Source organism: Halichoeres trimaculatus, unplaced genomic scaffold (assembly GCF_033239565.1).
Source record: "Halichoeres trimaculatus isolate MK-OKI-2021-1 unplaced genomic scaffold, fHalTri1.1 fHalTri1_scaffold_10, whole genome shotgun sequence".
NCBI classification, from domain to species: Eukaryota; Metazoa; Chordata; class Actinopteri; order Labriformes; family Labridae; genus Halichoeres; species Halichoeres trimaculatus.
Window position 1 is genome coordinate 27,901,199 of NW_027437187.1, and position 25,500 is coordinate 27,926,698.

Consider the following 25,500-nt stretch of genomic DNA (forward strand, 5'->3'; position numbering starts at 1 on the left):
CTAGCCCTACTAAGTACAGGTTTTGTCATTAAATATCACATTTTGTGGGCTTGGAGGAAAGCGCAAGACCCACAAAATCCACTAAAAGACTTAGAGGGATTTTTGCATGACATGGGACCTTTAACAAATATAGCATTCATATGTAACTTTCAGGAGCAAAGATCGGTCCGTGGGTCAATTGGTACCAGGCTGCACATAAAAAATACTCAACTTATATTATTTCAGTTTGATTTATTGTTTGATTCTGAACGATCTTTTATTTTGGAAAATGACCAGATTCTCTCTGTCATACCCGTCTATGACACACTCTTGATGCTAAACCCCCCAAGCTAGCAAAATGGACAAGAAACAAACCACTTTTTTCCTTGTCACAACTTAATCATGTCATTTCAGTTGAAGACAAAACAAAAACAAACAAGATGAGAAATTTATGCTATTTTTGCATAAGCCAGTAGTGTCCCTGTTTTGCCACCATCCATAGTCAAACAGGTCTAAATTCATCCCCTTAGAGTAATATTCACAAAATGTTCAGTTCAGAATTGTATGAGCTCACTCCTAAAGCTCAGTGATCAAGCTCATAAATGTTAGAAAGAAAAAAAGACTGAGCCCTATGAGAAAATAAAACAGTAGTTGAACAGAATGTTGATAAATTTATTTCTCATTTAAAATACACAAAGATTTCACAGTTTGTTACTCAGACTTACAGTTCATTCAAAGCGTGATAGTTGGACACAGAAGACTTAAGGTTTACAGATAGCTGCCGTTTTACATTTTGCTACATGAGCCAGTTTGTTGTTGTTGTTTTTGGTGACTTGATGGAGTTATTGTTGTGAGGTTGGACAGGCCGGGACCAAACACAGGAGGTGTTCTTCAGATTGACTCTACAGAGAGACAAAAGACAACACAAAGTGTTAGGTTTGTGTTTCTTAAAGGTAGAGCAGTAAAATTATGAATACCAGGTGGTTTGATATTGATGTGTACCTACCTGCAGGTTGTTGTGACACACTGGATTGTGATTGGATGTCAGGTGGTTGTGCACACACTTCCCAAAGCGCTGTATGCAGGCAGAGTCTGACGGTAAGCAGGTCTGAGGGCATGACGGAGGCTTCAGCAGCAGACAGCTCGAACAGGAGGTGTGTTGGCAGGAGCCCTGGCACTCAGCTTTCCCCAGAGACACAAACCTACAGAGCAGCAAAACCAGGTTATTCTAAAAATGCAGCTCACGAAGGTGAAGAGAGGAAAAACATGTCTTTGTCTTTGCATTTTCAGTCACCTGGCAGAGCAGATCTCAGAGGGGTTTGCCTGACAGTACTCCTTTGTGCACTCTGGGTGACAAGTCTCTGGATCCAAGGATTCAATCACTGCATGAAGACAAACAGAGAAATTAAACTCAAAGGTTTAACCAGAGGCCTTTGAGTTATATAAACATGATATTTACATCTTTTCTCAAGCAGCAACAAAGAATAAAACACCTCTCATGGTGTCTGATAGCGTATCAGTAACGGTGTCAACTCTCCTCACTGTGAGCAGATAAGAGGTGTAATGACAGCTTAACTGTGAGCAGGAACCTTTGAATCAAAGGAAGCCTTGAGCTCGCTATCAGACTCAGAGCTCATAAAACAGATTTACCTTTCTGGCACCGTGCCCACCACCATGACTTACACACAGTTCAAAATTTACTAAAACGGTTCAATTTTCGCCACTTTACACATTGTTATTAACCGAAGATGCCAGTTTTGTAAAAACACAGATAGTAAGGCTTCAACCAGCAACAGTAGTAAATATAGACTTTTATTTTGAAAGATTTTGCGGTGTAATACAAAACTGACATAAGATTTTTTTTTTCTCAATTATGAGTGTTTGTGTGTTTGCATATTTTGATTATTTATTTATTTATTAATAATCTAATTTCATTTTTGTGTGAATTTATAATTTAAATTAATTATTACATTATCATACACATTATGATTTTTTTTAAATTAAATTCTGACTTTATTTTAGTAATTTTAACTTTCCATTTTTATACATTCCTAAGCCTATTGTGTTTCCATATGTTTATTTTTTACATATGTTTAATGAGTTTGTATACATTTTGAAAAAAAAAAACATAAAAAAGTAAATATCAGAGAGAATGTGGAGTTTTTTTAATGCATTTTATGTTGTTTTTGGGATTCCATATGCAGGTATTGTTACGTAATTTATGATATTTCAGCTATCTATAACTAATCCTTATGTATCTAGTCTTTTATTGGTTAATTTTTGCTATTTTGACTACAGTATCTTTTGTTTTAACAGAACTCTTTGTTCTTTTTCCCCCTCTACCTCAAGTTTTTATTCTGTTAGTTTCACAAAAAATTAAAATAAAAAACTATTGTTTAAAAATACTCAATTTAAAAATACTCAATTAAAAAAATTCAGGGCTTTAGTTCGTTCTCTGTATTTCGTGATTCAGTCTTTCTCCATCTTTCTGTCTCATGTTGCAGCTTTGATTACAGCCCCATGCAGCTACATCACCTGTTTAGTTCTTCTGGAGGCTGATATCTGCTGTCTTACCTGCTTTGCAGATCCCTTTTTGCTCTGTGTCTGCTCTGTCGCCTGCTGAGTCCTGGTAGACACACACCAGCCCCTCGTCACACTTGCCCAGGTAGTCCCAGGTCCCTCCACAGGTCTCCCCCTCAGCTCTGGCACACACCGGGCAGCAGCCACAGACCCCCGTCGTGATGCCACCTTTACACTGGAGCTTCAGCGCCCTCCTCGAGGAGCAGTGTATGCGCTCACAGGGGGGGCAGTGAAGGGCCCGAAGCTGCTGTGGTCCTCTTGAGGGCATCTCATGGGACCCCAACACCCCCAAAGAAACACTTAACAACAGGAGAAACCACATGTTTGATCTGATGTCAACCTAAGGGGAAAACCTTTTATACACACAGATCTCACAGCAGACAGGCTTCATAGTTTATGACCCACAACCTCCACCCCTCACCAGCAGCCAATAGAGGAGGCCCGGGGGGTTTCAAATACACAGTTAATTATCCCCATGTCTTATCTGCACACTATCAACAGTGTGGTTTTGTTTGGAAATAACTCCTCAGTCTGAACAGAACTAGATAAGTCTGATGGAGACTGTCCCTCTTTGTATTTGGAGTCACATGACCTCTGGAGGGGGTAATTCAGTGCACACCTACAATCAGGTAATGACCTATTTCTAGAAAGAACAAAAGGATCAGACACCTGCAGGTTATCTGATCAAGACATCTCGTAAGGTTCGTATCTATGAATAAAAACTCTGGCGGGAAGATGACAATAAAAGATGTCAGTGAATATTTATCAAGTGACAACAAAGGATTCATGAAAATGTGTTTGATCTGCAGGCTGAGCTTTATGTTCTGCTGTAATCTAACTGGAAGTTCAATAAATTCAGCTTTTCCGGTGCTAACGATGCAAAAGTTAGAGGATTTTCTACAACTTTTACAGTCTAAAAGGCATTGTTTTGCCATTAGTTTAGATAAAAAGAAATATATATAGATCATCCAATTTAAAAGTCAATTTGTAAACTTAAAATTGACACTTATTTGGCATCCTTTGCCATTTTTTTAAAGTAGTTTTGGGGTGTCTTTTTCATGCCTTTGATCACAGAGGAGTGACATACAGAAAGAGTCCGCAGGCCCCCTATCAAGGGTGAACTTCATGATGCGCAGCCTGGACCACAAGGCCATCTGTGCCCCAACCTTTGCACACTCAAAGACACCTTTTATTAATTTTTGTTTCTACTATTTGTTTTAAAAGAACTTTTGTTTTCTACTTTTTCATTTCTTTTTTTTAAAAATCTTTCCTCATTGTTTTGTTGCCCTTCACAGTCTGATCAATTTTTTCTTACAAATAAAAAGGTTAGCAGACCTGTATGTAGTCCTTTTCTGTCACAAAGATCAACAACCTTTTTTCAGAGTTGGTTAATCTCTTGAGAACTTTTGGAGTCTTAATCTCAGTTTATTGAAGCTGTTTTTCTTAACTCTGTGACTTACATTGGGATTTAAAAAACATTACACCCTTTGAAGTCTACAGATAAGTTTGAGAATTATTGCAGTTTTTTATTGGCATAAACTAAAAATATGTTTTATGTGTTTTGCTGTAAAGACTAATTCTATCAGCAACGTTATGTACATTTTTTTTTTTTTTTATCAGAATCAGAATTAAAAATACCTCGTTTATTTCCAGGGCATACTTACTCATTACAGTTGCCCTTACACACAATTAAGTAAGAAGATCTAAAGACAACTGAAATGTAAAATTCAATCCCAGATTTCACTATTTTCTGGGTTATGAAATAATTTTGAGCCCAAAATGATGAACATTCAAAGACAAGATTTTTTTTTTTTTTTAAGTTTTAAAATGAACATGAACTCCCTCCATAAGTTTGCCTGTGGTTGTCAATACATGATGTAAGACGACATGAACAAACTGCTGAAAATAATGTTTTTAGAATTTAAACAAGTTTTTCTCTTTGTAATGAAAACAGCTTTTTAAATGCAGTTTTGAAAAACAGTTTAATTAATGGTTGTCTTTCATTTTCACATTGCTAAAAGTTAAAACTGAACTGCATTTTTGTCTTCTACATTTCTTTGGTGTGTTTTATTACTCTGTGCATATTTCTAATTTCTGTTGTTCTTACTAAACTTACATTTTTCTTCAGATACACTTTTATTATTCCAAATATTCTAAGTGTAATGTTCACACTGTCCACTCTGCTGCTCTAACTCTGCTAATTTCTTTGTTGTGGGACAAATAAAGGATTATCTAAATGTATTGATATAAACTCAACCCACTCGTTTAAGTTAAAAGTAAAATCTGTCAGAAGCGATGAGATTGTTCAACTAGAAAAACTTTAAATATTTAAATTAACCACAGGGGGCAGTGAGTCGTAGAAAAATGTATTTATTTTCAAGGAAACCATTAAGTAACACTGAATACAACAGGAGTGATCATTCAATAGTCAATAAAACGTGTGACTCCTACATCGTAAAGATCCCACATACAAGACGTCTTGAAAACAACATTTGAAAGCAAACATGTTGGCAATTTGCTGGTGCTACAATTTTATCCCCTCCCCCCCGGGCCCACACACACATAACAAACCGAGGTGATACACACCTGTGTAGAAAAGTGACAAGATTTTACATCAACTTACAAAGGGCTGGATGTCAAAGTGCAAGATGCCTGAAGCCCCCTCCCCTCCCGTCTCCTACCCTCCCCCACCCTCCTTTAAGAGGACCATCGAGGTGTCGAAATCAGACTTGGACTTTCAAATAGAAATCTCAAAAATTAGAATTCAGCCATTATGGCTTTGTATTCAGTTCAGACCCTAATCTAGCTTACATTACATACAATTTTAAAATATTGTTTCAGAAACATTTTCCTCCCAAAGATATTTTTTTATATAAAAGAAAACTGCACCTTATTACAGACAGCTGCATGTAATGGAGTAAAGCATCACAGGAATAATGCAGGCATACAACAGAAATGCAGCCGTTTAATCCACAGCTGCAAACAAAAAAACACACTAACAGTTTGTTGGTTTGTAAAAGCAAGCCAACCAGAGATTACATACTAAAACCTGAAGTGAAAATAAAACGACTTAAAAACCTTAAAGAAAAATATTATGTACAAATATTTACAAGAGTGAGTATTATACACGTGTGACTGGCCGAACAGGGTCAGGCTGAAGCCGACAGGGTCCATATAATCCAACACTGCAAGACATTCAGATTAGTCAATCCAAAATGGTTCTTAAAAAGACAAAACACCTTCCAGGAGGCCGTCTTCAAAGCGAGGACTAAAAAGAAGCGAGCAGAGAGTGAAAAGTCTGCCGCAGTGAGCTCATCTGTTTGTTCTCAGTCTGGTTTAAAACATCCTGGGCTTTTTTACCCAAACTTAGCGCCGTGTTTTCTTTTTTTTTTTAATCAATTTTGCATGATTCAAGAAGAAATGTAAATAATTATAATGGCAATGTTTTGTTTCAAAGAGAAATTCCATTGAATATTTTCTTCTGGGATTTTTTTTTTCCAATGCTGATACCATCAATCATCGATTCAAAAAGCAGGTTCATGAGTTCAGTCTGGAGGGAGGAGGTCGTGCAAACGAAACTGTTCTCGAATGTGCGGCCTGACGTCTTCATTCTGTGACAGAGAGAAAAAAGGGATCAATCATTATTTAATCCCTCTTTATTTCACTTCCTCTACATAAATTCCCCTGCTTTAAAAACCTACAAGAAACTACAGATCTGATTATTCATATTAATGACTGAGGCCTCTGATTTCACAGCCATGTGTCTGAAGCCAGAACAGATGAGTCATGAGCTGCATGGGTTTATCCAAATTTGACATCCACCCACTAATTTTATAAATCCCACTCCTTTAAAGATTAATCAGCCTCTGGGAACACAAAAAACAGTCCATGGTTTATTAACGCAGATTGAAGCTTTACAGTATAACCATCCTGAGATTTGAGCTAGTCTGAACTACCTCTACCTTCTTAACAGGTGTTCAGTTTCTGTTCTTACGAAGGGGTTTGACCCATTCAACTCATGTTAAACTGTGCAAGCAGAAGAGTTTGAGAGTTATTCTATTCCATTACATTTCTCTGATGGCTGTAATCAGAGCCTCATCATTTTATCCTCACTAATCTTTATCATTTAGTCACTGAAGCTCTGTAATAGGTACTCAACACAGGGTATTTCCTCAGACTCTCCTCTAGAAAAACTCTTGTAGATGAATATTTATACAGTAGGCATTGAGCCGTTAGCGTCTGAACACCGAGGTCAAAATGTTTCAATGTACACACCAGCACCACCAGCTTCTCCAGGAAAGGGACCAGCTTGAGAAGCTCATTGTCGTTTCTATCCACAAACCAGCTCTCAATCGGGATCCCGTTAGAAAGCTGGAAAAGACAAGTACTTCTGTAAAATCACAGTGAAACAGAGACGTTGGCTCTGGTTTTATCTTTGAGTGAAATGTTTTACCTGATAGGCAAAGGCTTGGGGTGAGTTGTCGATTATAATCGTCTTGGAAAGATCCCGTCCGAGGATATTCAGGTCTTTTATGTAATTTCCTTGAACACACACACAATGCTCGCGGAAAAGTCGGTGCCTGAAAAACACAGGAGACACATTCTCCAACTCTCAGGAACAACAATGTGGAGACGTGTTTCCGATAGGGTTTTTTAGCATGTCAAAAATAATCGACCAAGTGTGGTTGAGATTCATTTGAAAGGCAGAGAAATGAAATGACACCAGAGATTTCAGTGATGTAAATTTACTAATGGCTGTTTGGGAAAAAGGCATCAAGCTAATGTTTTGTCGCAACTGAGAACTGTGATGATTATGTCTAAATAACTGCAGTTTGATGTGGAGGCTTCTCTTCTCTAACTGTGTCAGTACAGCACGTTGACTTTATACGGACACCCTCATAATTACAGCTTACTGAAACTACAGAAATCAAAGCACTCATTAAGCTGCCCCAGACTTGAGTCCAGTCACTGACCTGACCAGCTGCTTCTTCGGGTCCAGGATGTTGAGCAACTTGTCAGCATAGACTTTCTTTGACGCCGTGAAGAGAATAATCTGGAATTTAAAACAAGCAGCAGCAACTTACTGCAAGAAGTAACCTTGATAAATAAAATCTGACGTCATCTATCAAATTAAAGAGCAACTCACCTCATACATTTGAGACATGCGTTCCAGAAACTCACGGAAAAATGGCCTCAATCGAACATACACCTGAAATTCAAAAGAAAGTCACAGATTTATGACTCACAGCAGCACAATAAGAACCACTTTGATGAAAGAGTGACGTCCAAAAGTAACTACCTGGTATATAACGTCTTGAAAGAGCACAGGGAATGTCAGGGCTGCGTCTTCGAGCTCGTTCAAACTACAGTGGACCAAAGTTTCATCCTGACAAGAGAAATAAAGATAGAAAAACATTTTAGAGTAGACTGGCTTTCAGAAAGGGCCTGATTCAGAATAAGATACTCTCTGACAGCTCACCAGATCCAGGACGAGAGAGAACTCTGGTGTGCTGCGGGTTTTTAAAGGTAGCGCTGGTTTACGTGTTAACTGCTCTTCTGTCAGCGGAGGCACGTGCTTGATGAAGAAGTACCTTAGAGAAAGAAAACAAGAAGAATTCAGATCATAAAAAAAACAACAAATTTATGCCATCACTTCAGGTGAGTCACATCATGAGAGTGTTTCTGCTGCCATCTAGAGGTTCAAAGTTTGACATTACATCAAGCTCTGTTCACACACTAAAACAACGTGACCTTGGATTTTACTTCCAGGTGGAATCAAACAGAAATGATTCAGGTCACAAAATGTGTGTCACAGCTCAGAGCATCAGTGCTTTGATCACCTTTTTAAAATATCACTGGGAGTCTTGGCTGCTTTAATAATTTTGAGAGTACTTACGGATCAAAAACTTCCCAGTCCTCCTCGTATGAGGTCTCTGCAGGGGCTGGAGGTAACGTGTGTCTGTAAGTTCCATCTGGCATACACCCAGGAACCGCTGAGGACGCACAGGTTACAATGTTTGGATGTTGATGAGGAGCTACAGTCAAAGTCATAAAGTCATGTTGTTGTTTTTCTTTTTTTGTGCAACTGAAACAGAATTAGAAGACAGAGACTATATGAGCAGCCATACTTGTGAGTGGTGGCATGTCAGCTTCAGTGACGATCTCCCCCTCTTCTATGCTAGTGTCAGAGGTCATCTGAAGCCTCTGCGGTAGAATTGGGGCCGTGTGACATGGAGTGATGCCCTCTGTGGATGTGAGGGTGCTACTCGGCATTTCCTCTGCCTGCTCGATGTCCAGCTGCTTCATGATTTCCTCGGCCTCCATCGCTTGGCCAGGAGAGTCTGAACCAGGAGTGGCTGTGGACAGGTGAAGAAAGGGGCCAGAGGAGTCAGGATACATCTCAAAACAAACTTTAGACCCAGAGAAAGCTTTTATTAAAAATGAGAGATCTTTTACATGTACCAGTTTTAGTTGCTGGTGAGAAAAAGTTGAAGACTGGAGAGAAGATGGTTCCTAGAAGGGTTGTGCGTGGAGGGCTGCCTGCTGCCTCGACAGGGACTTCCAGTTTACCGTTGGGTTTGATGGGTTTACTGTTGCAGGTCATTGTATCTGGAAGACAAACCGATAATAAACAAAACGGAAGCGTACATTTCTCTTTCTTTTAGAAACATGCCATGTGACCCGCTGCTGGGTGGTCATAAAAGTTATATATCTAAGTCTGTTGTACCTTTATTTGGACTTTTCCGAGGAACTCTGGAGACTGTTTTGTTGGCAAGGCCTCTCGTCTGTGGTGTTGAAGTGATTAGTTCGCTATCAGAATTACAATCAATACGGCTTCTCTTGGCGGGGATATCCTGTTCCACCTGAGAAATGTGAAAACAAAATTGCAACAACACCAGCCGTGGTCACTATGTTTCATGTCTTGGCAGCAAAAGCTGACTCATTAGGAACCAGCTGAGAGATGTGTTGCAAACCCACCTTGACAGCATTTCCACGGATAAATTTCTTTATCGTAGAAAGCAGGCCGGTTTCATTCTTCTGCATTTTGCCTCGACCTCTGACTGGGGATGGCTCCACTTCACAGTGTTTCCTTTTGGCCTGGGACGGGTGTGTTCGACGGCCTATGTTTGGCTGCTGAGGAGCTTTACGCACTCTCAGCCTCATCGTGCTCCGACGTCACATAGAAAAATCTGACGAGGGGAGAAAAACAGCAAAGGAAATGATTCTCTTTAAGGTAATGTGGCTGTAACTCAGAATAATAAATATAATTTATATCATCCATACGGCTGCGTGTTAACATGAATATTGCCCAGTCTTTATGAGAAACGCAAACCTTTTATGTTAGGATTCAAGGTTGTATTTGTGCTTCAATGATACTGACTATACCTGCTCCACAGGTAAAAAGTAAACACAATTAAACAGACTTGTGAGCCTAAATTAATTAATTAACCTAAACCACTAGTTTGATGAGAGATGAGCCCCCAATTTTATCAATAAGATCAGGGGTAAAAACCTTGTAATGGAAACTTGTGCAGGGATAAAAACATTCATATCTATGAATTTAATTTATTCTGCTGAATTATATTTCATCAACTAATATCTCAAAAGCTTTGCCCAAGATTGTTTTTTAAACTTTATTCTTATTTTTTATTAGTTTATTTGGCAGGGACCATGGGCAACAAAGATAAATTTCAAGCCAGAGTTAGCTACAGAGCTAACTTTCAGCTGTGGTACCTAGGCGGGAATGTTACACACCATTGGGCTGAGTACACAAACTACCTTGTCTACCTTAAATTTACTTGGTAAATATTATATTGAAAGTGTATCCTGACAACATGTAAAAGTGGGAACATAATCTACTATCAGGTAATCAAACTGTTAAGCATTTGCTCTGCATTTTTGTTAGCTATCAGACATTTAAAGCAAAATAATGAATGCAACAGGTCTTAGATAAGATAATCCTGATGTTCTTTTTAATCTTCTGGTCTTGCGTATACTTTTCAAAATAACAAATATGCAGACAGGATATATATCTTGTGTCAGAAAATACTGACATTTTATACTCTCAAATATATCCAATTTAGTCGGTGAATATCAAAATGAGTAAGTTTGTTGCACAGCTTGGTGGATAGGTTTCATGGTGTGGTTAATGACTGCTTAATCGTCACAGTTCTAGCAACAAAATACTGCACTTAACTTTTTATATCTTTATCTTTTAAAATTTTCAATATTTTAGGTCATGTTTTAAAGTGTATGTGGCCGTTAAGTTGCGCATAAATCATTATAGTTGTTTTTTGCACTAACCTACAGCAATGAATGCAGAATTATAAATAGTTCACCTTTGGTCAGCATTGGTGGTTTAAAATGATTTTAAATAAAGCAACAGACTCAAGTTATCATGCCACTATCTGTCAGGCAGAGCAGTGACTGGAGTGGGCGGTGTTCGTGATAAACATTATGTACTGACAATCTGCAACAAGAGGCCTTACATGATCATTTCTGTCTGAGCCTGTGTTTAGTAAAAATGACTTACGTGTCTTTTTGTATCGTTATAACGCTTTATTGTGCAGCAGCTTGGTGAGCAAACTGTTGCCAAATGAGAATTGTTAGCAGAAAAGCATCGCTGACTGTTATGTAACATCGGACAGGCTGGAATAACACCAACGACGTCAGCTAGCTGCACAAGTGCTAACATTAGCCAGCTCAACAGCTCAGTGCACAGCAAACGTTTGTCCGACACTCGTATATTGGATGTGGTAGGAAAAATGATGAGTTTCTTTAGAGGGGGGTGTTTGTACGTGCTTGCACCTGGAGTGCGTCCAACCGTAACACAAACCAGATGCGTTCAGTTGTGTTCACAGGCTGCTACAGTAAGCTAGCTTTCAGGCTAACAAAAATGCCAATGGCAGCAGAAGCGAAGCCGTGACATTTTTCACTACAGCTTCCATAGCACGTCTCAAGCCTGTCCCTGCTGTCATACAGGTGTAAAGCACGCAAATTATCCGCTGATTCGTCAGTGAAACAAAGCACGGAGCAGCTAGCGCGTCATTTTCTTAGCCACCATGACTATTTTCAGCCATTAGACTACGCCCCCTTCGCTGGCTAACATTAGCCTCCAGCTAGCAGCAGTCATTGAGACAAATCTTTTTGTTTACATTTTGACGTTGTTTGTTACCTACTGATGACTTTAGGGGCTCCGTAAATGTTGTCGCTGCGTTGTCAGCTCTCGGCCGCGACCGTTGCGGCCACCGGTTGGGGCCGGGCCGTGGTTGTTGCTGCCAGCTGTGTCCGTCGCTCGGTAGTCACTGATCAGCCATGTCTGCGGACGCCATTTCCCGCCTCATCACAAACATAACGCTGGTTGTGCGCAGGAGAATGCGACACACACACGTAGGGGAAACAACGTGGCGGAGAGAGTAGTCAACAGGAAAATGGCTATGATGATGAGTGCGTGTGTGTTCGTATGTGTTTGTGTGTGTGCGTGTGTGCGCGCGCAGTTATACTAACGTTCACTATCACACTTCACTATCCCTGCAAGTAGTGTAAAATGACTACGGTAATGCTATGGAGTAAAGAAAAAGCGTGATTTTTTTTTTTTACAGTCTTTTGTTAATTATCACAGAGTTCACCAGATTCATAAAATTTCACGAAAATAAACAAGCGTAATAATCAAATAATCTTAATCTTTGTTTTTAAAAAATAATAATAAAACGCACCATTAAGAATACACTCATGATTTTCAGTCCGTATTTACTTCATAAAATAAAAAGTCAATACAAAAATACAAAAGAATATTATAGATAATTCACCTATTAAATGTGAAAATTTCCTACAAACTCTTTTGATAAAGTATACAGTTAGCAATCCAATTTAATATGCATTCCTAAGGATGAGAATCAAGAAATGTTGAGCATGAAGCATGAAGAAAACGCACCAGCAGACCACAAGAAAATGCTGTGATTGCAAGAAAATGCACTGATAATCTAAAATGCACAATGCTACTTTGCAATAGCAGTCACTAAGGAGTCCATTTACTTTATATTTACTCAAAACAAATGACTGGTAAACCAGTGTCATAGCTATCACCAACTTTCATACATCAAATGAATAAAATAGTATTGATACTACTTTATAAAACTTATAAGTTTACATTTTTTGGCTCTTTAATAGTGGATTGGATGCGGAAAACTCAGTGATGTAATGTGACAGCTTTCCTTCAGTCTTATGAAACCCTCTGGCTTGTAAAAGTGCTCTTATCAGCCTGAACTTAGACCAACTTTTTGTGCAAACCTCTGTTTCCCATTCCAGGCTGTTTGGATAATGTGGTTGGCAGAAGCAGCAAGTCCTTAATCAGTAAAATTCATCAAAAGATTTGAAAAATCACCACAATAATGATAATGTTTGAGCTAGTCCCCTGGAAGACTGGTGGCTGTACTGTGCTATTTATTTCCCTGGAGTTTAGGGAATGTTGATATAACAATGCAAAGAGGTAGTGCAGTTTCATTTCATCCCAAGATGAAGGAGTTTCCTGTATGGAGCAGGTCCACCCCAGAATCCCCTGTAGTATGAAAAATAAGAAACATCAATTAATAATAGTATGCAATCCCACAATAGGCTACGCTTCTAAAGTGAAAACTAATAAAGAGTTCTTTGGAAAAGTTTCTCTTTTAGTTTCAACACTTGATATGCTTTCGGTATCTTTTTCTTTTAACTCTTTTAAACCGACATGGGGTGTAAATGATTAGCAAACCATGAAAATCTATCACATTTTACACAGCATCCCAACTTTTTTTTGGAACTGGGGTTGCACTGACATACCTGAGAAGGCCATGCCAGTAGAGGGGAGGCATCAAATCAGCCTTCAGGTGGTACATAACGCGCCTCTCTTTGGCTTGATTGATGGGAAATGTTTCCAGTGGTTGAACATTGTAGTCAAACTCTGCCAGAATCACTGTGCTGTAGCTCGTCACCAGCGGACATGAGGTGTAGCCATTATACTGTCAACAAAGAAATGACTTACTATTTTAAGATGTACTTGCAATTCATTCTAAAATTGACACTTCAAAGTTAAAACATTTTTCCTATTTTAACGGTAACACACTTACAGTCTTGTCAGGTTTTTCATTTTTCAGTACTTTGCTGATGGTTCTGTTCAGGATGGCAGACTGTGCAGCTGACAAAGGAAAATAAACAGGAAGTTTTCAAGTCTTTTCAAATTTTAGAGGAGCAATTCTGTGTCAAAAGTCAATTACAGATACTAACTCAAAACATTAACCTGCAGATGATGATGCAAATTTTACAGCGCAAAATAAAATAAATACTGGTACTTTTCTATATCTTAGTAATGCAGCTCTGAAGGGTTGAGGCCTTCTAAAAGACAGTCCATATATTGATGGTATGATAAAACCAGGTCAGTTTTTATAGTAGTCTACTGTGGGGTCTTTCAGGCCCTTTACTGTGCAGCATTCTCTGGAGCATAACAATTGGGCATAGTTCATCAACACAATTCCACTGGTCTGTACTCAGACACTTATCATAATATCACTAACCAACTGAACTGCTTTCATGAAATCAACTGGATGAATTAACATCAGACAAAAAGCATAAACATTGAGCAGAAAAGTAGGTGGTTCATTCTTTAATAATCTCTGGTGCATTTCAAGGATAGCAGGGCTGCTCTTTACCAAAGAACAAAAGGACATATCTGTAGAAATTATTGTGCATCATGACTTGACAGTTATAATACAACAATTCTTTCTGGTAACAGCATAACCAACCTCTCTCAGCACGAGTTTGTAAAGAAGCCAGCTGCCTGGATGTAAGTTCAAGCTGGAAAACATTCACATTTCACATATTCTGGTTTTTCTTTATTAGAAATCTTTTGCTTTGATCTATTGAAGAGATTTCAAAGTGTTACCGACTGGCTACTTGTGAAGCTTTGAGAGGTGGTGTTGCACCATTATTTATGAGTTCTACTTCTGCCCTATCTATACGTTCCCTCCCACTGTCTAAGAACGTAGTATGTGCCTCTCCTTGATTCCTCAGGGTCTAATCATTACACCTAAGTGAGACAGGCACTGCAGTCCCAGCACCTGGACTTTGGAGTTTATTTGCTCAAGCTAATCACAGCTGAAAACTGTAACCTAAAGAACTCACTGTTTAAATTAGTTTTGATAAATCTCAAGGTTATTTCTGGTTTTGGGGTCTTGAATTGTCTAGTGATGAATGTGCATAAATTGTGTTGCGTGAGACCATGAACATCATGACTGTCTATTTATAAAGTTACAGCCAGACAACCTGTAATTACCTCACATAATTACACTGACTGTACAGTCAGTTGATGTCATTATGCATTGTTTGTTTTTTAAAGCGGTGATAAGTGCATGCCATCATCAATGATGCCAAGTTTCACAAGATTTCTAATCAATGAACCAACAGGAAGACAGGAAGTGGCATGAATGCAGAGAGTACTCTGGGAACAAAGGGTTAACCTTTCCAATATGTGTTTGTGTCAAGTCCAAAGTACTGACCTGTTGAATTCAACCACAATTAATCTTCAAAATAAAGGCTGAAAGTCTGCTCTAACAATGTACTTTGTATGCTTTTAGATTCCAAAAAGACCAAGCAGTTAAAGTTACAGTATTGGAATAATAATGTTTAATGCAGTATTTAATTATTATAATGTTCAAACCGATGACACAATGTGCACTTACCAACAGCAGCAGCTGTTCTGGCTGTGGGAAGATTGGTGCAGTCTCCAATCCCAAACACATTTGGATACCTTTTATGTTGGAGGTTTTCTTTGTTGACGTCTAACCAGCCAGCTTCATCAGCCAGGGGACTTCCTTTAACCACCAAATTGGGTCCCATTGGTGGCGTGACATGAAGCATTTCATACTAGACAGACAAACAGTGAGTTTGATGAGTCATTGTTTGGTCCCAATCCGGCATAACTGGACAAATAATGTCTTTTGGGTTTGATTGCTACATGCAAGTACAAACACAAGATGGCATAATTTCCAAGAACGCATTAAATCCATTACATAAGCTGTGAATACTACACTCTTTGTTAAAGAGCTGCTCAGCTGCAGTTACCTCGATCACTGAAGTGTCACCTGGTTTGTCCAGATTTTCAAACACAGCTTCTTGCTTGTCTGCCCGTACTTCAATCAGGTTGGTCCTCAGGTTCACATGAAGGTCACGCTCTTTCACTATCTCCCACAATGCATCAGCATATTTCTTGACCCCAAAGAGCACAGGTAACGATGTGTTGTATATTATGTTTGCCTTCGCTCTTTTTCCTGACTAAGGGAGAAACATAGAAAAATCAAACTTCGGTTTTAAAGCTCTCATGATTAACTTGAATGTTTCCCATACTTGTTATATTCTGAATTTCAGTACCTTTCTGAAATAAGCATCTGACAGGTACATGATCTTCTGTGGAGCTCCAGGACATTTTATGGGAGTATTAGGAAAAGTGAACACAGCATTGCCTTCTTTGAAGTTCTGCAAGGCTTTCCATGTTTTTTCCACAGTTTTGATTGAGTAATTTGATCCAATCTTTGGATGATCCAGTCCTTCTGGTAGTCCTTTAACCTGAATACAAAAACAGAGTTACATTTCTAGGATGCACTAAAATTAAATTTGTGTAACTAAATAAAAAAAAAAACTGCTTATTATCAGAAGCAGAGTTTGATTAAGTCTTACCTTCTCATAATGAAGCTGTAAACCAAGAGCCACAATCAAATATTCATAAGAGATCTGTAAAAAATAATCTAGATTTAGATAAACCGATCCATGTCAAACTAACATATGATAAACAATGAACAATCATTTTGATTTCCACAACAAAAAAGTCTCAACCAAATAGAAATACCTCATCACCATTTTCTGTCCTGACTGTGTTTGTGTCCGGATCTATTTCCTGAACTTTTGATTTCACCCACTTCACTCCTGACGGCATAACACTCGCAGTGGAACGACCTGATGAAGCTACAGGTTTGGCACCAGCACCAACCAGAGTCCATAGTGGCTGGTAGTAATGAGTCTGAACAAACGGAGAAGAGTTTAAAGGTACCACTTTCACCCAGACGTGAAAACAAAATAGTCAGACAAAATAAAATATCAGTCACAGCTTAACTGACAGCTTGACAACAACTAATAACCACTGGATTCTTGCCTCGCTCGGCTCCACAACAGCAACATTCTCGGCTCCCACCATCCTCTTCATGCGAGCACTCATTGTGATGCCTCCGCTTCCTCCTCCTAGAACAAGCATTTTGTAATGCTGTTTGGCAGAGACCTGGCTGCTTGTGTGAAGATGAGAAACAGCACTGCCTGTAGGGTGGCATTGCCTCAGACACCGTAATGCTGCCATCCTGTTTCTGAGGTGTAATAACAGAAACTGTCATGGGAAAAACATTGGATGCTGTTGGTTTTAGCCACAGCAGCCACAGACTAACTAGATAATACCTGGCAGATTTACCTGTGAGAAACAAGTACAGGAAATTCACAACAGTTGAATGAGAATTACTTTTCAAAAAGCTGAGGATTGAGATTAAGTACAGTGAGGATCAGCTTTGTTGTGATTGATAGGTTCTGATTTGACAACCTAAATCCCAAAAGGTTGGGATGTTGTGTCAAAGGGGGAGAAAAACTGATGGTTTACAAATTATTTAAACTTTATCTTGATTAAAAAAAGAGACAAAGACAACATCAAAGTGAAAACAGTTACATGCCACTGTTTTATACAAAATATACACATTTCATATCTGATGCAAGCTACATCTTTCAGAAAGTCCGAAAAAGGACAAGAAAGCACCGACAAAGTTGCACAATGCCCAAAAGTGAAAACTTGGGAGAGCATCTCCAAACTAATGAAGGTTATTTCAACAGATTAGTTAAATGAACAAGTTGAGTCTATTAGGGGTAAAGATTGAAAGAGATTCACATCTCTTCAAGAGACTGAGCGAGAAAATTGTTTGGCAACTTTTGAAATACTTTCCTCATATCATTAAAATATAAAGAGAATCTGGAAAAATCTCTGTTCAAAAAGGACAATCGCTGAAAATCAAGCATGGATTGTTCTAATTTTCTTACACAGGAAAGAAAGGACATTTGTTGCTAGAAAAATGCACTTTTTGGTTCAACGTTGCAGGTATACCAATAATACATTTTTCACTGTGCATATTTTAACAAAATGATGTCAAATTCTGCACAACAGCATGACTCAGCAGTAAGAGAGTCCATGTGCTGCACTGCACTTATCCAACCCTGACTTGTCACCCAGTGAAAACATGTGGTACATTATGTGAACGTGATTTCCAGTCCAAGTTTCTAAAACGTTTAAAAACAGAAAAGACATGGGCCTACAGACAGACAGACAGACAGACAGGCAGCACTTACCACCAGTGCTACAGATGTTTTCCTGTCAGTTCCTACCGGGCCCTGAGAGTCCACACGGAGCTAGTTTCTCTCGGTGGGAGGGAAGCACCTGGTATTCCTCGAGCAAACTTTGGACGTAGTTTAGCCCCGTATGAACTTTCACTCATTGTTGTTAATAGAAAGGTACGACCTATTCATGTCCCGCCTCCTCCTTTATATTGACCAATCACAAGCTTCTATTTCTGGCAACTGGGACTTAAGAAAGCAACTGTCAACAAGTGATTTTCATATTTCCTAGTCTTGCCTGAATCTAGCTCTGACTTTTATAAAAGTGGAACATGTCAACATTTAGCTTCCTTAAAAGCACAATGCCAAAAACTCTGAATTGTGACTTAAGCTTGAAAAAAAAATGTCAGAATTGTGATTTTGAATCTTAGAAAAACTCTGAACTGAAGCTTGAGCTTGTTACACATATTTATTATCCAAAGACCTTCAATCAAAAGCAGTTTTTTTAACATACCCTGCTTCGACTGTAAATTTTAAAGTGTTTCATGATGGGTGTTGGAAAAACTATGCAAAAACAAACCAAAAACGGTGACAAAAGTTGAACATACCTTGAATATTCATGTTTTATTCAACATTTTCACTTCAATGACATTATGATACATGATTTCAATCATTAAAGCTTTATGAATCAGATAATAGAGCTGATACAAAACAATTACATTATACAAATCTAGATTTCCATATCATAAACTATAAAAAGCACTTTGTAGTTTAATGGCTAAGTGTTGTTCAGCACAAAACCTGGACAAGTTTGGTAGCCCAAATACAATAGCATGACATTTTACAGACACTGTGTTGCCTTTGCATCATAACGCAATATGGATCTCTAGTATGTTTTGCAAACAAAATGAAATCCATCTACTAATATAGAGAGGGTTATTCTGAAAAAGAGTAAATGATGTACTCAATGGGTAGAGCTTTCTTGAAACAACCAGCTGAAGCATATAATCATGTAGTTGTTCCAAATTATCATTATTAATATTATTGTTTTTAAAAAGTAGTTTAGAACAAACTATTAACTTAATTGGCTTTGGAAGCTTCCCTGGCTCTAGCATATGTGAGACAACTGGCTTATTAAAGTGCATTAATGCATCATCTCACTTCAAAGTCTTTTAGTGGGCAGCACCATCAAATTCTTGAACAGTTCATAGTTTCTACTTGTGGTACCTTAAGTTTTCAAAATATAGTACAAGATACACTCGAATAGTTGGACCCATGTTTTGCAGTTGTGAGACACTCAAAACCCCTCTTTCCTTTTCTCATTCTCTATGTGCTCTCATGTCTCTTAATGCATGTATCTTGCCTATCTGTCAAACATGTTGGTGCTGCAAAAAAAGCGAAAAGGTTAAGCTAAAAGTGGTTTTAGGACACACAGAACTGCAGGATGGAGTGTTAACTCTCAGAGTTTCAAATCTGTCACTATGTGGGTCAACTCTTACTACAAATATTTAAACCAGGTGTTATAAGTCATGAAGACCAGGATATGATGGATATAATACAAGCCACTTTGTGTGTCCACTTTTAATGTGCTACGTCGGCCCTTTAAGTTCAGGGAATGTAACAATAAACTTGCTAATTGTTGCGCAGTTTTATTTCATCCCAAGGTGAAGGAGTGTTCTGTATGGTCCTGGTCCTCCCCACAGGCCTCTTTAAAATAAATAAATAAATAAATAGCATAAATTAAAGCATAAGTACTGTTTCTCTTATTAAATTAGCATGTTGCAAACAGCTACATACCTTAGAAGGCCGTGCCAGTAGAGGTGAGGCATTACATCAGCCTTCATGTAGTACATGGTCTGTCTTTCTTTGGCTTGGTTAATGGGGAATGTTTCCAGGGGTTGTCCATCGTAGTCAAACTCTGCCAGCATTACCGTGTTATAGCTCGTAACCAGTGGGCACGAAGTGTAGCCATCATACTACAGACAGGGAAAATAAGGATTAAGTGGTTCCAAAGTATCTTAAATAGGCTCTCCAAAACAACAAAAAACCTCTCTCATTGATTTATCTCATACCTTCTTATCTGGCTTCTCGTTTTGTAGTACCCTACTGATAGTTCTGTTCAGGATGGCAGACTGTGCAGCTGAAAAGGGGGAAAAAAACACAATGGTTACCATTTTTTATAACTTTGTTGTAAATTAGGAAGAATCAGGATATGATCAAATTAACACGGTACTATAACACATGCCCTGCATACATCACTATAGTGTCTTTTTACGGTAGCCCTGAAGTGCAAAACTCAACATTAAAAAATAAAGTTAAAAAAATATATAAAAAAGAACACTAAAAGAGAACACAACATGAAAAATGGAACACCACAACAAAAACAGACCATGTGACAATAAAAAGGACAAAATGACAACAAAAAAACCCCACACAAACAAAAATCAAAAAGCCAAGCATTTGTCTGATCAGTTATGATCCTAGAAGCTTGCAAGAATCTATTTTTACTGCTGCCCTTCAGGTTTGCATGTTTCCCTTTTTTTCACCAGTTTTTGTCCCTTTTTCTTTATCTTGTTATCTTGCGTTTCTTTTTGTTGTTGCAACAAACAACTTAGGCCACCACAGTTTCAGTCTGTATTATTGGAGATAACCATAGACTGTTGAAAAAAATGGACTCCATCTTGCTCGGCTCCAGGTGAGGTCGCCATGAAAACTGCTCCCCCTGGTGGCTGGCTGCGGTATAGATAAAAAAAAATCTGTCTCTCCTGCCATTCCACATGGGCTGTGGTCAAACTTTAAAAAATGAATTCACCTTGTAGAAATGTTTCTCACGTCTGATTGTTGTAGTGATTTGAAGATATAATTTAGCTGCCTTATATTCAAGTCCTCTTTTTCCTTAAAAGTTTTGTTTTCATTAGTTATACCAGATTAAAAACAAGGTTTTACGTCACATTTAACGATGATTGACAGCTGTCATTCTCATGTATTTTTTTTCGGGGATTGTAAAATATGTCGGGCGGTAAAGTCAAGAAGTGTTAAGACTCTTGAAAGAAAAAAATAATTACTATTTTTGCCGCCCGGCTCCACTCAGATTCTCCCAGAATCCCTCACAGTCTACTGCACAGACTCTGGCTGCACAACTGCTTCAATGGTGGCGCCTGTGGCGGGGGTATTTTGGCTTCAAAACTGTACAATGGTAAATGGTGGAGCCATGCTGTCCACTCTATATACAGTCAGATAACTATGAGTATCCTGTACAGGTATCATAAATAATCCAGTATATTCCTAAATACCAATGAGTAAATTTTGCATTCCAAAAACCTCAGCATACACCCCTCCTCTTTGTTAAGGTTTTTTTCCTGATTTAGACCACAAGCTATACACTAAAAGTATTTCTGTATCTACTTTTGCAATAAAAATCTCCTTACTACTTATCTGTACTGTTTTGGGTATAATACGTATGTAAACCCAAATACAAATGCAACCTGAAAACCTGCACTCCACCTTCACATATGTAGCCTATCCTGAACATTTTGCGATGTTACTCAGTGAGCTTTGTGGATCAAGTAGTGAAATCCCTAACCTGGCTTTATCCACACTTCATTAATGTAACATGAGAGCAGGGGGGGTGTTATCTTTATATAGTGCTACCAATGTGAACCTGGAAGAGAAACACTTAACCAGGTGAAGGAAAACGTCTGAGGTAAAGAATGAGAATCATATTCAAGACAAGATAAACAAAGACGTCTGCTCATCCGTCTGTTTACACAAAGCAGTGATATGAACTCAGATACCCTCAGCGTTACCTTGTTTTTTCTTATGCTGAAAAAATGACTCTGTGGCTTTAGCAGCGTTTGTTTGAAAGTGATGTCCGGCCTACAGGGACTCATCCTGCACACATTCAAAAAGCCCCTTCAAGGTGGAATACTGCACCATGTGAGGAACATGTGTGAACAGGTAACTTTGCAAAAATTCAGACGCATAGCTTATACGAAAGAGGCTTTGAACAGCATATTGTATTTCTTAAACAAAATCTGCTCAAATTTAGTAAAAAATGCTGTTTTATCTTCAACTGTACAAACAAAATTGAAAGGTCTTTTCTTGTGCCAGACACATCCATCAAATGGTAAATATTATCTAGTCAAAAGCAACATTCTAGAGATATATTAAAATCAGCACTCATCGAATATTGTGTTTGGTATCTGAACATGAAACAAAAAACTTTTGAAAGAAAATAAATTGGGGGAATAGTACTATGTGATTGAGAAATGATGTACTCATTCAGTTTGTCCAGCAGAGTGCGCTCCGACTCTAAGTTTCTCATTTGTCATACCTGAACAGGTAGTCAGCATACAGACAAAAACATAGAGACAACTCAACAGAGTTGACCTTTAAATGTGTTTACACGGAGCTATAACTTCAGTAAATCCTTAACAAAAGTGTGAGCACTTCAACACATGATAAAGCATGTATCACATGTAGCACATGCATCATCTCAACATTAGATCAGATCAGCCATATCACAACTTTACTCTCAGGGTGAATAAAATGAATACACAGAATAAACAAGAAACACACCATGGAAATAGATCCCGACTACAGTGAGTTAGCAGCGTGACAAAGATGACTTTATGACCTGGTGTCATCACCGATTTGCCCAGTTGCAGGAAATCAGGATCATTTAATCCACAGATTAGGCAAGGTGTGTCCCTCATTACAAGATTTAGTGTATGATTACTCTACTGTAAAAAGTAGGTCATTGCGAAACGCGCTGAAAGAATACGCAGTTAGGACGTTATAAAACTTTGAGAACTGAACAAAGGAAGAGTGAACTTTCCAGTATTGCATGAATGCAATGTTCAAACATGACATAACATTCACTTACCAACAGCAGCAGCTGTTTTGGACGTGGGCAGGTTGGTACAGTCTCCAATCCCAAACACATTTGGATACCTTCGATGTTGGAGGTTGTCTCTGTCTACATCCAACCAGCCAACATCATCAGCCAGTGGACTGCTTTTAACCACCAAATTGGGTCCCATTGGTGGTGTGACGTGAAGCATTTCATACTAGAAAGAAAAAAAAAAGTTTACAAGGAGGCGAGATAAAAATCAAAGAGCCAAACCTGGGTCACTGTGTCAAAGAGTCTTATAAATGTGGGACCCAGACTGTTATTGCTTAGCTTGAGTGGTGTCCAAAAACATTTTCCAAAGCATGCTGTCACACGTTGGGCATGGCACAGGTATTTGATCCATGATAAAGCACAACAGTATCTTATACAAACAGACTGTTTGGCTGCAGTACCACAGTTACCTCGATCACTGAAGTTTCGCCTGGTTTGTCCAGATTTTCAAACACAGCTTCTTGCTTGTCTGCCCGTACTTCAATCAGGTTGGTCCTCAGGTTCACATGAAGGTCACGCTCTTTCACAATCTCCCACAATGCATCAGCATATTTCTTGACCCCAAAGATCACGGGTAACGATGTGTTGTATATTATGTTTGCCTTCGCTCTTTTTCCTGACTTAGGTAGAAAACAGAGAAAAATCAAATTTCAGTTTTTAAAGCTCTCATGATTGAAATAAACACCCATATATGTCTGAATTTCAGTACCTTTCTGAAATAAGCATCTGACAGGTACATGATCTTCTGTGGGGCTCCAGCACATTTCACAGGGGTGTTAGGAAAAGTGAACACAGCATTGCCTTCTTTGAAGTCCTGCAGGGCTTTCCATGTTTTCTCCACAGTTTCAACCGAGTAGTTTGACCCAATCTTTGGATGATTAAATCCTTCTGGTAGTCCTTTGATCTACATATTAAAAAGGTTACATTTACACAGATGCAACTTGATGGAAAGCATTAAAACTGTGTTAATAAAGTATTACATTACATTACCTTCTCATAATGGAGCTGTAAACCAAGAGCTACAATCAAATACTCATAGGAGATCTGTAAAAAGTAAAAAATAAAGAGTTAACAATAGTGTACAAAGTATCAAATAGTCTAAAAAGCCTCTTTCAAACAGACATACCTCATCACCGTTATCTGTTCTGACTGTGTTTGTGTCCGGATCTATTTCCTGAACTTTCGATTTCACCCACTTCACTCCTGATGGCATAACACTGGCAGTGGAACGAGCTGAAGAGCTGACAGTTTTGGCACCAGCACCAGCCAGGGTCCATAGTGGCTGATAGTAGTGCGTCTGAACAAACAGAAAGTTACAAGGTTTACTCAAAATGTATATCTGAAAGGATACCAGAGACAAATTTAGGAGGTTTACTTTGAAGTGCATTTTTACAAAAACAGCTACAAAGGACAATAACCACAAAATCTTGCATTCTTGCCTCGCTCGGCTCTACAACAGCAACATTCTCTGCCCCCAACATCCTCTTCATGCGTGCACTCATTGTAATGCCTCCACTTCCTCCTCCCAGGACAAGCATTTTGTAATGCTGTTTGGCAGAGGCTCGGCTGCTTGTGTGAAGATGAGAGATAACATTACCCGCAGGGTGGCATTGCTTGAACCGTTGCAGTGCAGCCATTCTGTGCCTGTAATGACAAGGGGTCGTTTTAGTTCACAACAATGCATATTTACCATCCGCAGCTGAAACAATGAAAAATGCAAACTCATTGATGCTTTTTATATGAGAATTTTGACTAACAGGAAGTTTCACAAGTTGTCAGTGTGACTACTGTAAACAACCAAAGTCAGGGAGATTGATCACTTCTCTGAGAAGGATCTGAATAATGTAGTATCCACTTGAATATATAAGGTTGTGTTGTGTAGTAGTGGGTTAAGTAAGATCATAAATTGGATTGTGGGTCCACCACACAGCACTACAAGGGAGTATCAGGGTTAAATTAACCTGAGTAAACATGCATAGCAATGGATCATATTTGAAATGGCAGGACAGAGATAGATGATTGCAAAAGATTTATTAATAAATATCTCCCTGGGGAGACCCTGTCTGAAACAAACAGGCTACACTTATCTCCCAGCCCTTATAGTTCATAAACCAGAGACTATTATAAACTAATTACAGATAACACAATACACAATACGTTCGTTATCTAGGTTTTGGTGATATCCTAATATTGGGCGAGCCTCTGCACTGCATACTGCGTCATGAACTGTCAGAGCCTCCGTAGAAAATACCGATTGTCTCCAAAGGCGTTACGTCTCAATTTCACCACGGTTTAAGGAGAGGTTGCGAAATAATACAATGTCTTGTACTTACGTGAAACAGCTCTGATTCCTAGCCTGGCAGACGACTCAACAGGACTTGCGGTGTACCGGTGGAAGAGGTTGTTCCCTGCTGACGCCTCACCACCTGTATATTCAGTGTCCCAATGTGAACTTAAAGTTATTTCTCCTTTAGGGGACGAACCTCACGTACGTTTATGACGCCCCTTTTATCAATCCACCAATCAATAGCGACGATCCTTAACGGTCACTTTGACGTGCCAGGTTCAGTTTCCTTTATAAAACCGTACTTTTATTCGTATCTGGCGAAACGTTGAGCCACGTCTCTCCAGAAATGTACATGATGTGT

At 38.7% G+C, this 25,500-nt stretch overlaps 4 protein-coding genes across 5 annotated transcripts; all 4 read right to left on the bottom strand.

Moving 5' to 3' along the window:
- Window positions 1–759: 759 nt before the first annotated feature.
- Window positions 760–2,881, bottom strand: LOC141796091 (insulin-like growth factor-binding protein 4). The gene is made up of 4 exons (XM_074677009.1): window positions 2,554–2,881; window positions 1,274–1,361; window positions 986–1,181; window positions 760–881 (listed from the first exon to the last, which is right to left on the bottom strand). The coding sequence occupies exons 1-4, from the start codon at window positions 2,879–2,881 to the stop codon at window positions 822–824; spliced, it is 672 nt and encodes a 223-aa protein (XP_074533110.1). The 3' UTR covers window positions 760–821.
- Window positions 2,882–5,936: 3,055 nt separating this feature from the next.
- Window positions 5,937–12,001, bottom strand: ctdspl2a (CTD (carboxy-terminal domain, RNA polymerase II, polypeptide A) small phosphatase like 2a). Of its 2 annotated transcripts, none has more exons than XM_074678457.1 (13): window positions 11,735–12,001; window positions 9,538–9,749; window positions 9,287–9,422; window positions 9,022–9,168; window positions 8,688–8,915; window positions 8,456–8,552; window positions 8,039–8,150; window positions 7,859–7,945; window positions 7,706–7,768; window positions 7,533–7,612; window positions 7,013–7,139; window positions 6,835–6,930; window positions 5,937–6,170 (listed from the first exon to the last, which is right to left on the bottom strand). In XM_074678457.1, exons 2-13 carry the CDS (start codon window positions 9,721–9,723, stop codon window positions 6,105–6,107), a joined length of 1,425 nt encoding a protein of 474 aa, XP_074534558.1. In that variant the 5' UTR covers window positions 9,724–9,749; window positions 11,735–12,001; the 3' UTR covers window positions 5,937–6,104. The 2 variants fall into 2 exon arrangements, with proteins under 2 accessions (XP_074534558.1, XP_074534557.1); XM_074678456.1 differs by having other exon boundaries at window positions 11,739–12,000.
- Window positions 12,002–13,059: 1,058 nt separating this feature from the next.
- LOC141796811 (sulfide:quinone oxidoreductase, mitochondrial-like) lies at window positions 13,060–16,936 on the bottom strand. Its single transcript, XM_074678082.1, has 9 exons — window positions 16,739–16,936; window positions 16,436–16,606; window positions 16,267–16,320; window positions 15,961–16,155; window positions 15,655–15,864; window positions 15,273–15,456; window positions 13,665–13,732; window positions 13,378–13,556; window positions 13,060–13,117 (listed from the first exon to the last, which is right to left on the bottom strand). Exons 1-9 carry the CDS (start codon window positions 16,934–16,936, stop codon window positions 13,060–13,062), a joined length of 1,317 nt encoding a protein of 438 aa, XP_074534183.1.
- Window positions 16,937–18,558: 1,622 nt separating this feature from the next.
- Window positions 18,559–25,500, bottom strand: LOC141797064 (sulfide:quinone oxidoreductase, mitochondrial-like). Its single transcript, XM_074678463.1, has 10 exons — window positions 25,186–25,500; window positions 24,292–24,496; window positions 23,979–24,149; window positions 23,843–23,896; window positions 23,562–23,756; window positions 23,263–23,472; window positions 22,835–23,018; window positions 20,022–20,089; window positions 19,747–19,925; window positions 18,559–19,656 (listed from the first exon to the last, which is right to left on the bottom strand). The coding sequence occupies exons 2-10, from the start codon at window positions 24,487–24,489 to the stop codon at window positions 19,599–19,601; spliced, it is 1,317 nt and encodes a 438-aa protein (XP_074534564.1). The 5' UTR covers window positions 24,490–24,496; window positions 25,186–25,500; the 3' UTR covers window positions 18,559–19,598.